The 15,840-nt window shown below is 44.2% G+C and overlaps 1 protein-coding gene across 1 annotated transcript in view; it reads right to left on the reverse strand.

Moving 5' to 3' along the window:
* Positions 1 to 15,840, reverse strand: part of vps8 (VPS8 subunit of CORVET complex) — a 961,193-nt gene that overhangs the window by 363,041 nt on the left and 582,312 nt on the right. The window contains exon 42 of the mRNA XM_070876055.1: positions 7,233 to 7,402. Within this exon, the coding sequence (XP_070732156.1) occupies positions 7,233 to 7,402 (170 nt within the window). The remainder of the gene's footprint in view (positions 1 to 7,232; positions 7,403 to 15,840) is intronic.

Genomic DNA, 15,840 nt, shown 5'->3' on the forward strand with positions numbered 1-15,840 from the left:
GGTAACAGAGAGAGAGAAGACAATGGTAATGCAGTAGATGTAATTTATCTAGGTGTTCAAAAGACCTTCGATAAGCTACCACATAACAGACTAAAGAATAAGGTCAGAGAATGTAGAGTCAGGCGACAAGTCGCAGAATGGATAGCTAGCTGGGTTGAAGACAGAAAGCAAATAGTAGGGGTAAAAAGTAGCTATTCACAGTGGCAGAAGGTAGCTGGTGGTGTCCCACAAGGATCAGTACTGGGACCAGTTGTTCACAATTTATATTAATGATTTAGAATCAAAAACACAATTTCTAAATTTGCAGATGACACCAAATTGAGGGGATAGTCAATGCTGAGGAGGAAATCAACAATTTACAGGAGGACATTAGTAAACTTGCAGAATGGGCATATAATTGGCAAATGAATTTCAACGTAGATAAATGTGAGGTATTACATTTTGGTCGGAAGAAGAGGGAGGTCACATTATGTGGAGGGTGCGAGTCTGGGTGAGGTAGAGGAACAAAGGAATCTCAGAGTACAAATACACAAATCACTAAAAGTAGCGCGACACAAGGCCATAAAAAAGCAAACCAAGCACTAGGGTTTATGTCTAGAGGGATAGAATTGAAAAGTAGTGAAGTTATGCTGAACTTGTATCAATCCTCGGTTAGACCACACTTGGAGTACTGCGTACAATTGTTGGGGGAGTCCAGAACCAGGGGTCACAGTCTAATGATAAGGAGTAAGCCATTTAGGACCGAGATGAGAAACTTCTTCACTCAGAGTTATTAACCTGTGGAATTCTCTTTCGCAGAGAGTTGTTGATGCCAGTTTGTTAGATTTATTGAAGAGGGAATTGGATATGGCCCTTACAGTTAAAAGGATCAAGGGGTATGGAGAAAAAGCAGGAAAGGGGTACTGAGGTGAATGATCAGCCATGATTTTATTGAATGGTGGTGCAGGCTTGAAGGGCCAAATGGCCTACTCCTGCACCTATTTTTTATGTTTCTATGTTTCTGGTCGCCATATCATAAAAAGGACAGAGGTACTGGAGAGGGTGCAGAGAAGATTTACAGGATGATACCAGAAATGTGAGGTTATACCTATCAGGAAAAGATGAACAGGCTGGGTCTCTTTTCTCTTGAAAATATAAGGCTCAGGGGTGATCTAGTAGAGATATTTAAGATTGTGAAAGGTCTTGATAGAGTAGATAAAGAGAGAGTGCTTCCACTTGTGGGGAAGAGCATAATAGAGGTCATCAATACAAGATAGTCACCAAGAAATCTAATGGGGAATTCAGAAGAAACTTCTTTATCCAGAGAGTGGTGAGAATGTGGAACTCGCTACCACAGAGTAGTTGAGGCAAATCATATAGATGCATTTAAGGGTAGGCTTCATAAGCATATGAGATAGAAGGGAATAGTGGGTTATGCTGATGGAGCTTGGAAAGACAGGAGGTGGCTCGAGTGGAGAATCAATGCCGGTTGGGCTGAATGGCCTGTTTCTGTGCTGTATCTCCTATGTAATCCTATGTAAACAGCTGAAGATGGTTGAGTCTAAGACACTGCCCTAAGGAACTGTTGCAGCAATGTCCTGGGGCTGAGTTGATTGGCCTTCCACAACCACAACCATCTTCGTTTGTAGAGCGATCAATACTTGAATATTAAATATTCTGGAAGAGGCAATTAAATGGAGACTGTAGTTTCTAATAGAGAGATGGGCCAAATCACATCTCTTATCTGTACTTGCCTTTGTGATATTTTGGGAAATATGGGAAGCTATATTTAGTGGCAAGCTCGATCTTCTGGTAAGGAACTTGCTGTGACGATCTTAAATAATGTGACGATCCACTATTATTACAATAATCTAACCAGATGCAGTATAGAAACACATGCTCACTATTACAGTATCTTTTATATTTCATGTAAAAAAAACTCAAAGTCATATCCAATATTTTTCATCGGCCCAGGTCAGGAAGACAAAAAAAATATTCCCCAACCAAAGCTTGATCAAACCCCACATGGGCTGGGGTTTGAAAAGAAAGAAAACGAGATAAAGAAAAAGAAAAGAAAATTAAAACCTAAAATAGAATTTAAAAAATAAAGAATGGATTGCTTCATAAAATTTATTTTGAAATCTGGGTTAGTCAGATATAGATATCAATTGCCACGCTGTTTATATGCAAACAACCACTTCATCAACTCCTTGTTTTATTGGTTTCATCAGAGAAATGGTCAGAAAATAAGCAACTCATTAAAGTTAGCTAAAGAGATAATGGTGCAGCAATTGGTTTCCATTGATCTGTTTTCTACCAGTCAGTCAAATATCTGCCTTGTAATATTCCAATGTAAGGGCATTCTGATTTGTTACACACAATCTTAAATCTTTTAAGGAGAGATACAAAAACAAACAGGGATTAGAATCACTGAATCACTACTTGTTGTCTTGATTTATTGTTGATGACTGCAAGGTAGAAACAGTGTTTTGTGTGGAAATCTCTCCTCAACCCACAGGCAGCACTTTACCAGTAAAAGTTTGAAGGACATTCATTTGGCAAGAGTTGGGTAAATAGCCCAATTTCTGCCACGCGGATGTCCTTCTCTCGGGGATGCGTAGAATCTGTATGCAGAAATCTTGGTTCTCGGCGTATGCACATTGCGTGCCGAGAATCGGCTTTTGCGAGGCCTCGCTGGGTCCGTGCGCAACTTCTGTGCCAATGTTTATTTCATTAGAAAAAGAAGCCTTACAATGACCAAATTACTGTGTTTCATAACTTCCTATCATATGCAGTACACTGTTGCTATAGCGTTTGCTTTTTAGTTTCATGTTATTCCACTGAAAATATTAATTAAACCCACCTTTTAGTAGCCCTCAGTAGTGGTAGTTTGGTCAGGGGTAATGGTTTTTTTTTCTCAAAAGTAGCCAAATCCTATACAATAGTGCCATGGTTGCGATGAAGTTGCGTAAATTACCTTATTGGTGGTTTGCCGAACATGCAATGCAATGATGTCAACTGCATTCTGAATGGTGACAGATTAGGAAAAGGGGAGGTGCAACGAGACCTGGGTGTCATGGTACATCAGTCATTGAAAGTTGGCATGCAGGTACAGCAGGCGGTTAAGAAAGCAAATGACATGTTGGCCTTCATAGCGAGGGGATTTGAGTACAGGGGCAGGGAGGTGTTACTACAGTTGTACAGGGCCTTGGTGAGGCCACACCTGGAGTATTGTGTACAGCTTTGGTCTCCTAACTTGAGAAAGGACATTCTTGCTATTGAGGGAGTGCAGCGAAGGTTCACCAGACTGATTCCCGGGATGGCGGGACTGACATATCAAGAAAGACTGGATCAACTGGGCTTGTATTCACTGGAGTTCAGAAGAATGAGAGGGGACCTCATAGAAACGTTTAAAATTCTGACGGGTTTAGACAGGTCAGATGCAGGAAGAATGTTCCCAATGTTGGGGAAGTCCAGAACCAGGGGTCACAGTCTAAGGATAAGGGGTAAGCCATTTAGGACCGAGATGAGAAGAAACTTCTTCACCCAGAAAGTGGTGAACCTGTGGAATTCTCTACCACAGAAAGTTGTTGAGGCCAATTCACTAAATATATTCAAAAAGGAGTTCGATGTAGTCCTTACTACTAGGGGGATCAACGGGTATGGCGAGAAAGCAGGAATGGGGTACTGAAGTTGCATGTTCAGCCATGAACTCATTGAATGGTGGTGCAGGCTCGAAGGGCCGAATGGCCTACTCCTGCATCTATTTTCTATGTTTCTGTACATCAAAATACATTGTAAAACCATCAATGCTTTGTGTGTGATGTTGTTGCAATGAAAATGATGTGTCTCTAAAATTTTCTCTCCCCCAGCAAAGAAGATTGATTCACTTAATAAGTAACTGGAAACAAGGGTCATTCTCACCAATCATCCTATTGCATAAAAGTTGTGTGAAAGTGTATGAATATTGTATTGTATTTGATATGCAGCATCAATATATTTTGCTTACGATACTGGTGCCACAGAAAACTAAGCAGGGCTTATATGTATGAATTGCTACTGTGCTGGCTGGCACAAGCTGATGTTGAGAGCTAGCCCGTAGCTTTTTGTATTTGTTTCTACTGCTGGTGGTTCTCAAGGAAGTCGTTCAGTCAAGCATTGCCTCATGTATATAAAATAAATCTGAGATAAGAGCTTTTCATCACATGGTATTACGAGCTACATACATACATTATATAAATAAGAATGTAGCTCAGTGATATCAGGGGAACACAACCCTACTACTTCACTTGCTTGAGGAAATCTTTCAACATCTTTAAATTATCAGATTGATAGACAGTAACAACCTGTCATGTAACTACTATCAAAAATCAAGCTTACATTGACCTGGCACTGGAAGACAATTTTCCCATCCATGCTCTCCAAGTGCTACATTGAAATAAGCCATGTCTGTGTTAACACAGCTCGCACAATTAGAGTGCAGCATATTCTTCTGGTCCAGCTGTGCTGCCATTAGGAGCTCATCTCACTTGTGCTTATATTAGTGCTATTTCCATGACGACTGGTCAATTAATTTCCCAGCTGAGTCCTCTCACGATTGCTTTCTCTAGTTAGATTAACTCTTGCTTTTCACAAGATTCAAGACAAAATGTTTTTCCATGAAGGTTCCCTAACTGCAGCCCATTCACAGACATTTGTCTATAAACAATGAGACTGTGGGGGGCGATTTTAATCTTACCTGCCGATAGAAACCGGGCAGGTGGGTTGTTAAAATCAACTACGTTACTTGTCAACCCTCGAGCTGCTGGAATTTCCAAATTTCCTCTGTTGTATTGAGCAGACAGCAAGGACAACCGCCCAAAGCAGGCGAGGTCCTTTTGCACATATGCATGTCAGGTCCTCATAACATCATCGGAACCTGACTACAATGTTAACTCAACAGCCTGAGCAGAAAGCCGTCGTAGCTCTCCCTCCAGGCAAAGACAGCAAGGAAGAGAAGCCAGGGTCAGAAGGGGCTCAAGCAGTAATTTTTTTTTACTTTCCTTGTGTGACCAGGAGGAACAGTAGTGTTTCTCCCGGACGCACAAGCAGAACTGAGGCATACCCTGCCACAGACTCACCACCTCCTCCCCAATTGTGAGATGCCTGCAAGACAGCCCCAGCAACCAATCCCGGCATCTACCTGGGATTGACGGACAGCCTCTGGGACATGTTATTTTCTGCCACTTCCTGTTGACTTTCCGCTCAGAACGGGTAGGAAGTTGGCTGGTGGGATTTAAATGTTGTGCATCCCTCAAAATTTCGGGAGCAGCGGGTGAGTTTCTAACTCACATTGCTACCCACCCACCTAAAACCCACCCGGAGTTAACATAGGGGCCTGTATTACATAAGTCTTTGTTAAAACATTTTTGGCTGTTTATCAAGCATGCAATGCGATGATGTCAAGCGCAGCAAAATACATTGTAAAACCATCATAGCTTTGCTTGTGTGTGATGTTGCAATGAAAATTACATGGTTCTTTGATTTTTCTCCCTCCCAGCAAAGAAAAAACAATTCTCTTTATAAATAAAAATATTAACTAACTGGAAACATGGGAAATTCTCACATAATTCGTGTCCCATTGCATAAATGTTGTTGATTGCGAAAGATGTTAATTGACAAAGTTGTGGAAACCATTAAGACACAGTTTGACAAGGTCTCACACAAGAGATTAGTGTGCAAAATTAAAGCACATGGTATTGGGGGTAATGTATCGACGTGGATAGAGAACCGGTTGGCAGACAGGAAGCAAAGAGTAGGGTCCTATACAGAATGGCAGGCAATGACTAGTGGGGTACCGCAAGGTTCAGTGCTGGGACCCCAGCTATTTACAATATACATTCATGATTTAGACGAAGGAACTGAATGTAATATCTCCAAGTATGCAGATGACACTAAGCTGGGTGACAGTGAGAGCTGTGAGGAGGAAGCTAAGAGGCTGCAGGGTGACTTAGACAGGTTAGGTGAGTGGGCAAATGCATGACAGATGCAGTATAATGTAGATAAATGTGAGGTTATCAACTTTGGTGGCAAAAACACGAAGGCAGAATATCTGAATGGTGACAGATTAGGAAAAGGGGAGGTGCAACGAGACCTGGGTGTCATGGTACATCAGTCATTGAAAGTTGGCATGCAGGTACAGCAGGCGGTGAAGAAGGCAAATGGCTCATTGGCCTTCATAGTGAGAGGATTTGAGTATAGGAGCAGGGTGGTCTTACTGCAGTTGTACAGGGCCTTGGTGAGACCTCACCTGCAATATTGTGTTCAGTTTTGGTCTCCTAATCTGAGGAAGGACATTCTTGCTATTGAGGGAGTGCAGCAAAGGTTCACCAGTCTGATTCCCGGGATGGCAGGACTGACATATGAAGACTGGATCGACTAGGCTTATATTCACTGGAATTTAGAAATATGAGAGGGGATCTCATAGAAACATATAAAATTCTGACGGGATTGGACGGATTAGATGCAGGAAAAATGTTCCCGACGTTGGGGAAGTCCAGGACCAGGGGTCACAGTCTAAGGATAAGGGGTAAGCCATTTAGGACCGAGATGAGGAGAAACGTCTTCACTCAGAGAATTGTGAACCTGCGGAATTCTCTGCCATAGAAAGTTGTTGAGGCCAGTTCGTTAGATATATTCAAAAGGGAGTTGGATGTGGCTCTTACGATTAAAGGGATCAAGGGGTATGGAGAGAAAGCAGGAATGGGGTACTAAAGTTGCAAAAATGGTCAGCCATGATCATATTGAATGGTGGTGCAGGCTCGAAGGGCCGAATGGCCCGCTCCTGCACCTATTTTCTATGTTATGGTATTCTTCAAATGAAGAGAGAAATAAAATCACTTCAACTCTAGTTTTTAGCAGGCCAGCTTTCTCTTGTTTTTCCTTTGCTTGCGCTGCTTTTGAGGAGTTCATTATTGATCCTCTGAACATATAGATTTTTGTGCTTTTGTGCAATCTTTATTATATCCCTATGAACCTTTCCTGTGTACCCATTACAACACAGTTTTTATCAGCACTACTCAGCTATTTCCTTTCTGGTTGTTAGTACAAAATTAAATGTCATGGAAAGGCAAACATGAAAAACAAAGTGAATATACTAACCAAAATGTAATTCTTTGGAAACTAACAAAGCATTAAAGAAGCACTCAATGGACATGGATTAGTAAAAGGTTGTATGTGGCTATTAGAAACTGCCAACAGGAGGTTGCACTCACCTGAAAACGATGACTTCCTCTGTGCCTTCTTGTCTCCTCTTGTACTGCTGCAGGCAGACACTGCAGTGTTCCTGTTTGGGGTTCAGACCCCTACTAACTGTTCCACGAAGATTGCAGAGTGACCAATGAAGATCATGGTTCAGGAGGTTGGTTGTGGTCTCGAGCAGTGTCTGTAAAAGCAGAAGACAGACATATGGTCACTTTGAGAAGATAAATTAATAATGCGTTGTTGCAAAATCCTACCCTTTATCAATGCCACTCACTGCCTCTCTGCCAACATGCTTTCCTCCTTCAACCATGAATTTGGGATGACCGAGACTTAGAATATTGATTAAGATGTAGTTTGGGACCTTAAGGATTGGTTTTAAGGCACTTTATAATTAAGGGATTGCTATAGTTGCCTCCTGCTCAAGCTAGAAGCTCATTTGTTTCAGTTGATTGGGTCACAAGGTGACTCCAGTAGATATTTTTCTCTAACTGAAAACAATGGTACAGGTTGAACCTCTCTTATCCGAGCCCCTCGGGACCTGGCCTGTGCTAGATAAGGGATTTTACCGGACGGGGGGGAAGTCATGTTAATTTGGATGGTACAGGTACTAAGCAAAGGGATATCGGGGCTGGCTGACTTGGGGCTGGGAGTGCGGCAGTAAGATCATGGAGGGAGGGTTGGGCGGTGGATCGTGGGGTCAGGTCAGCGATTGCGGGAGTCGGCAGCGAGGAAGGACTTCAATTTGTTCATGTCGGAGCGGCCGGGAATGGTGCCGGACGAGGGGTGGTGCCGCATAAGGGAGTGCCAGAGAAGGGAGGTTCAATCTGTAGTACATAGAATTACATTTATATCGAGATCAAATTGCATTGTTCCTATTTTGCTCTTGTAATAAAGAGCTCTCCCTAGTGGACTACTGCTCCACCTAGTGGATCACTGTGGCAATGCAACTAATGATGTATATAATCAACGGTCATGTGACAAGATCACATGACAAGTTCCTGTCCGGTCATCTTGTGGGTGTGTGTTTGTGCTGTTGTAAAGAATGTATCACATGGGCGATAAAGTTAGGATAGTCGGATTCCCGAGCGGAAATTTTTGTTGGTGGATCATCCAGCCAAACAAGAGAGAGACTTTCAGAGATTCTTTGTTTTGCAGAATAGCTAAAAATCCAAGGTAAATTACAAGCACACTTGGCTGAACTGAAGAGTCCAGATGGCCGCGTCTATGGGAATAATAGGGCGCTTGGGTGAGTTCCATTGAGACCGAGACTTTCGGAGTGTATGTGGAGCGGCGAGAAATGTTTTTCACCGCAAATAGTATCGGTGAAATCCCCGATGAAAACTGTAATCAGGTGGTGTTAGAAAGAAAACGGGCTACTTTCCTGACTGAAGCAGGCCCCAAGGTGCATGAAACCCTGAAAAATGTGCTTGTTCTCTTCAAGCCAAAAGACAAGCCACTGACGGAGATTCTAACCAATTAGAAGATTAAAACAGCACTACAGTCCTGAGCCCCTGGAAATTGCTGAAAGTTATCGTTTTGGAACATGAGATCAATTAATTGACGAGAGTATCAGTGAGTACTTTGTAGCTTTAAAAAAGCTATCCATTCACTGACACTCGGAGTCCGGGGAGTGAGAGTTCACTGGAGCAACGGGACATCGAGGAGGCTAGCGGCCTATAAAGGCCCACACTCCGAGTCCGGGGAGCGAGTGTTCACGGGAATAGCGGGACGTCGAGGAGGCCAGCTGGTGCAGCTGCAGCAGGGAGAGAAGGCAAAAAAGAAATCGAAAGGTGACGTCACAGCCAAGGGGGTAAGTGATTGGCTGGTAATTGGTGAGTAGTTTTTCTTTTTCTTTATCAGTAAGTAACCTTTAGCATTGTTGTTGCCAAATTAAGTTAATCTAAGGGTTAAGTCATGGCACGAGAGCTCGGACATGTGTTATGCTCCTCCTGTAACATGTGGGAAGTCAGGGACGTTGTCAGTGTCCCCGACGACTACGTGTGCAGGAAGTGCATCCGGCTGCAAGACCGCATTGTGGCACTGGAGCTGCGGGTGGATTCACTCTGGAGCATGTGCGATGCTGAGGATGTCATGAATAGCACGTTTAGCGAGTTGGTCTTAACGCAGGTAAAGGGTACACAGCCAGGTAGGGAATGGTGACCAACAGGAAGAGCAGTGCAAGGAAGGTAGTGCAGGGATCCCCTGCAAAACAGATACACCACTTTGGGTACTGTTGAGGGGGATGACTCATCATGGGAGGGCAGCAGCAACAGCCAAGTTCAAGGCATCGTGGGTAGCTCTGCTGCACAGGAGGGCAGGAAAAAAAGTGGGTGAGCTATAGTGATAGGGGATTCGATTGTAAGGGGAATAGATAGGCATTTCTGCGGCCGCAACCGAGACTCCAGGATGGTATGTTGCCTCCCTGGTGCAAGGGTCAAGGATGTCTCGGAGCGGGTGCAGGACATTCTGAAAAGGGAGGGTGAACAGCCAGTTGTCGTGGTGCATATAGATACCAACGATATAGGTAAAAAACGGGATGAGGTCTTACAAGATGAATTTAGGGAGCAAGAAGCTAAATTAAAAAGTAGAACCTCAAAAGTAGTAATCTCAGGATTGCTACCAGTGCCACATGCTAGTCAGAGTAGGAATCGCAGGATAGCTCAGATGAATATGTGGCTTGAGGAGTTGTGCAGAAGGGAAAGATTCAAATTCCTGGGACATTGGAACCGATTCTGGCAGGTGGGACCAGTACAAACCGGACAGGACCTGGGCAGGAACCAATGTCCTAGGGGGAGTGTTTGCTAATGCTATTGGGGAGGAGTTAAACTAATATTGGCAGGGGGATGGGAACCTTTGCAGGGAGACAGAGGGAAATAAAATGGAGGCAGAAGCAAAAGATAGAAAGGAGAATAGTAAAAGAGGAGAGCAGAGAAACCCAAGGCAAAATCCTAAAGGGGCCGAGTGTGTTAAAAAGACAAGCCTGAAGGCTCTGTGCCTCAATGCGAGGAGTATTCGGAATAAGGTGGATGAATTAACTGCGCAGATAGCAGTTAACGGATATGATGTAATTGGCACCATGGAGACATGGCCCCAGGGTGACCAAGGCTGGGAACTCAACATCCAGGGGTATTCAATATTTAGGAAGGATAGACAGAAAGGAAAAGGAGGTGGGATGGCGTTGCTTAAAGAGGAAATTCATGCAATAGCAAGGAGGGACATTAGCTTGGATGATGTGGAATCCGTTTGGGTGGAGATGTGGAATACCAAACGGCAGAAAACACTGGTGGTCTGTACACAACTCCCACTAAACAGTAGTAGTGAAGTTGGGGACAGCATCAAACAAGAAATAAGGGATGTGTGCAACAAAGGTACAGCAGTTATCATGGGCGACGTTAATCTACATATTGACCGGGCTATCCAAACTGGTAGCAATGCGCTGGAGGAGGATTTCCTGGAGTATATTAGGAATGGTTTTCGAGACCAATATGTCGAGGAACCAACTAGAGAGCTGGCCATCCTAGACTGGGTGATGTGTAATGTGAAGAAACTAATTAGCAATCTTGTTGTGCGAGGATCCTTGGGGAAGAGTGACCATAATATGGTAGAATTCTTTGTTAAGATGGAGAGTGAAACAGTTAGTTCAGAAACTAGGGTCCTGAACTAAGGAAAGGTAACTTCGACAGTATGAGGCGTGAATTGGCTAGAATAGACTGGTAAATGATACTTAAAGGGTTGACGGTGGATAGGCAATGGCAAACATTTAAAGATCACATGGATGAACTTCAACAATTGTACATCCCTGTCTGGAGTAAAAGTAAAACGGGGAAGGTAGCTCAACCATGCCTCACAAGGGAAATAAAGGATAGTGTTAAATCCAAGCAAGAGGCTTATAAATTGGCCAGAAAAAGCAACAAACGTGAGGACTGGGAGAAATTAAAAATTCAGCAGAGGAGGACTAAGGGTTTAATTAAGAGGGGGAAAATAGAGTACGAGAGGAAGCTTGCCAGGAATATAAAAACTGACTGCAAAAGCTTCTATAGATATGTGAAAAGAAAAAGATTAATGAAGACAAACGTCGGTCCCTTGCAGTCGGATTCAGGTGAATTTATAATGGGGAACAAAGAAATGGCAGACCAATTGAACAAATACTTTGGTTCTGTCTTCACAAAGAAAGACACAAATAACGTTCCGGAAATACTAGGGGACTGAGGGTCTAGTGAGAAGGAGGAACTGAAGGAATTCCTTATTAGGCGGGAAATTGTGTTAGGGAAATTGATGGGATTGAAGGCTGATAAATCCCCAGGGCCTGATAGTCTGCATCCCAGAGTATTTAAGGAAGTGGCCCTAGAAATAGTGGATGCATTGGTGATCATTTTCCAAGAGTCAGTCGACTCTGGATCAGTTCCCATGGACTGGAGGGTAGCTAATGTAACACCACTTTTTAAAAAAGGGAGAGAGAGAAAGCGGGTAATTATAGACCAGTTAGCTTGACATCAGTAGCGGGGAAAATGTTGGAATCAATCATTAAGGATGAAATAGCAGTGCATTTGGAAAACAGTGACAGGATCGGTCCAAATCAGCATGGATATATGAAGGGGAAATCATGCTTGATGAATCTTCTGGAATTTTTTGAGGATGTAACTAGTAGAGTGGACAAGGAAGAACCAGTGGATGTGGTGTATTTGGACTTCCAAAAGACAAGAGATTGGTGTGCAAAATCAAAGCACATGGTATTGGGGGTAATGTACTTACGTGGATAGAGAATTGGTTGGCAGACAGGAAGCAGAGAGTCGGGGTAAACGGGTCCTTTTCAGAACGACAGGCAGTGACTAGTGGGGTGCCGCAGGGCTCAGTGCTGGGACCTCAGTTATTTACAATATACATTAATGATTTGGATGAAGGAATTGAGTGTAATATCTCCAAGTTTGCAGATGACACTAAACTGGGTGGCGGTGTGAGCTGTGAGGAGGACACTAAGAGGCTGCAGAGTGACTTGGACAGGTTAGGTGAATGGGCAAATGCATGGCAGATGCAGTATAATGTGGATAAATGTGAGGTTATCCACTTTGGGGGCAAAAACACGAAAGCAGAATATTATCTGAATGGCGGCAGATTAGGAAAAGGGGAGGTGCAACGAGACCTGGGTGTCATGGTTCATCAGTCATTGAAAGGTGGCATGCAGGTGTAGCAGCTGTTGAAGGCGGCAAATGGTATGTTGGCCTTCATAGCGAGGGGATTTGAGTATAGGAGCAGGGAGGTCTCACTGCAGTTGTACAGCACCTTGGTGAGACCTCACCTGGAATATTGTGTTCAGTTTCAGTCTCCTAATCTGAGGAAGGATGTACTTGTTATTGAGGGAGTGCAGCGAAGATTCACCAGACTGATTCCAGGGATGGCTGGACTGACATATGAGGAGATACTGGATCAACTGGACCTTTATACACTTCAGTTTAGAAGGATGAGAGGGGATCTTATAGAAACGTATAAGATTCTGACTGGACTCTGTGTAACCTGGATCATTCTGCCACCAGAGGGCATACCTGTTGGGAATCCCAAGGGATCTCAGCATCCCTTGGGAGCATTGTATCTAAGCAGGCCTCCCATACTATACCAACACCCTGGAGTTTGAATAAAGGAGCGAAGGTCACACTTACTTATGTCTACAGTACTCAGTTACATTACTTTATTATGAACGTAACAACTGGCAACGAGATAACGAACAATCACGCAAAAATGCAGAGAACTGTTGGTATCCTGGAGAAAATCTCAGAAGGGGACGATTGGGAGGCCTTTGTGGAGTGACTCGACCAATACTTCGTGGCCAACGAGCTGCAAGGGGATGAGAACGCTGCCAAACGAAGGGCGATCCTCCTCACCATCTGTGGGGCAACAACCTATGGCCTCATGAAGAATCTTCTAGCTCTAGTGAAACCAAAACCAAATCGTATGAAGAACTGTGTATGCTGATCCAGGAGCACCTAAATCTGAAGGAAAGCGTTCTGATGGCAAGGTATCGATTTTACACATGTCAACGGTCTGAAGGCCAGGAAGTGGCGAACTACGTCGCTGAACTAAGGCGCCTTGCAGGACATTGCGAATTCAATGGATTCCTGGAGCAAATGCTAAGAGACTTCTTTATGCTTGGCATTGGCCATGAGGTTATCCTTCACAAACTATTGACTGTTGAAACAACAAACCTGAGCAAAACCATAACGATAGCCCAAGCATTTATGTCCACCAGCGATAACACCAAACAAATTTCGCAGCATAAAGAGTAGTGTACACAAAGTAACGTCGTTTTCAGGCAGGAATGCATATGGCAGAACATACACGACCTCAGATGACCCAGAGTCCGCCATCAAACATTAATGCGAGACAGTTAACAACTTGTTGGCGCTGCGGAGGTGATTATCGAGCCGCTTCAAACACTATGTGTGCAAAGGCTGTGGATCAGTGGGACACCTCAAGCGAATGTGCAGACGAGTTGAAAACCACCACGTTGCAGAGGAGGACTGATCCATGGCGGATCAGGCTGAACTAGAGACTCGAACCGAGGAGGCAGAAGTGTACGGGGTACACAACTTCACCACAAAATGTCCGATCATGCTAAAAGTTGAACTGGACGGAATTCCAGTATCCATGGAACGGGACACAGATGCTAGTCAGTCTATCATGAGCAAAAAGGCCTTCGACAGGCTGTGGTGTAACAAGGCACACAAGCCCAAACTTAGCCCCATTCATACCAAGCTTAGCCCCATTCATACCAAGCTAAGAACTTACACTAAAGAGCTGATCTCTGTAATTGGCAATGCAGCAGTAAAAGTCTCCAATGATGGAGCAGTGCACGAACTCCCACTATGGATTTTAGCAGGAGATGGCCCCACACTGTTTGGTAGAAGCTGGCTGGGAAAAATCCGCTGGAACTGGGACGACATCCGAGCGCTTTCGTCTGTCGACGATGCCTCATGTGCCCAGGTTCTGAGCAAGTTCCTGTCGTTGTTTCAGTCAGGTATCGGAAGTTTCTCGGGGGTGAAAATGCAGATCCACTTGGTTCCCGGTACACGACCCATCCACCACAAGGCACGGGCGGTGCCATATATGGTGCGAGAGAAAGTGGAAACTGAGCTGGAGAGGCTGCAGCGAGAAGGCATCATTGTGCCGGTGGACTTCAACAGATTGTTCCGGTTCTCAAAGGCGATGGCACGGTCAGAATTTGTGGGGACTATAAAGTAACGATTAACGGTTTTTCGCTACAGGACCAGTACCTGCTACCCAATGCAGACGACCTATTTGTGACCCTGGCTGGAGGAAAGACGTTCACCAAGTTGGACCTGAACTCGGCCTACATGACGCAGGAGCTGGCGGAATCTTCAAAAGGCCTCACCTGCATCAACACGCACAAAGGTCTGTTCATCTACAATAGATGCCCGTTTGGGATTCGATCGGCCGTGGCAATTTTTCAAAAGAACATGGAGAGCCTGCCAGGACGACATACTTGTGACAGGTTGGGACACCAACGAACACTTGAAGAACCTGGAAGAGGTTCTAAGTCGGCTAGATCGCTTAGGACTCAGGTTGAAACATTCGAAGTGTGTTTTCCTGGCGCCAGAGGTTGAGTTCTTAGGGAGAAGAATCGCGGCAGACGGCAGGACCGGAACCAATGTCCTCGGGGGAGTGTTTGTTGGGGAGGAGTTAAACTAATATGGCAGGGGGATGGGAACCAATGCAGGGAGACAGAGGGAAACAAAATTGAGACAGAAGCAAAAGACAGAAAGGAGATGAGTAAAAGTGGAGGGCAGAGAAACCCAAGGCAAAAAACAAAAAGGGCCACTGTACAGCAAAATTCTAAAGGGTCAAAGTGTAATAAAAAGGCAAGCCTGAAAGCTCGGTGCCTCAATGCGAAGAGTATTCGGAACCCAGGAGAGTGCTCTGAGCTAGTTAGAGTGGATGAGAGCTCAGATGAACAGGACCCCAAGAAAGAATGCAAAAAGCAGGAGGCAACAGAGCAGAGTAGCACTGGGGTAAGTGTAAACCACAAGGTGATAGGAAGGGACAATATGTCTGAATATAAAGGGGGTGCAGGAGGGGTCAAAACTAAAAATCATGGTTTAAAAACTAGTATTAAAACACACTACCTAAACGCATGCAGCATTCGAAATAAAGTAAATGAGTTGACGGCACAAATCATTACAAATGGATACGATTTAATAGCCATTACAGAAACGTGGTTGCAGGGTGGCCAAGACTGGGAATTAAATATACAGGGGTATCTGACAATTCGGAAGGATAGACAAGAAGGGAAAGGAGGTGGGGTAGCTCTGTTAATAAAGGAAGATGTCAGGGCAGTTGTGAGAGATGATATTGGCTCAAATGAACAATATGTTGAATCGTTGTGGGTGGAGATTCGAGATAGTAAGGGGAAAAAGTCACTGGTGGGCGTAGTTTATAGGCCCTCAAATAATAACTTCACGGTGGGGCGGACAATAATCAAGGGAATAATGGAGGCATGTGAAAAAGGAACAGCAGTAATCATGGGGGATTTTAACCTACATATCGATTGGTCAAATCAAATCGCACGGGGTAGCCTTGAGGAGGAATTCATAGAATGCATACGGGATT

Source organism: Pristiophorus japonicus, chromosome 3 (assembly GCF_044704955.1).
Source record: "Pristiophorus japonicus isolate sPriJap1 chromosome 3, sPriJap1.hap1, whole genome shotgun sequence".
Taxonomy (NCBI): Eukaryota; Metazoa; Chordata; class Chondrichthyes; family Pristiophoridae; genus Pristiophorus; species Pristiophorus japonicus.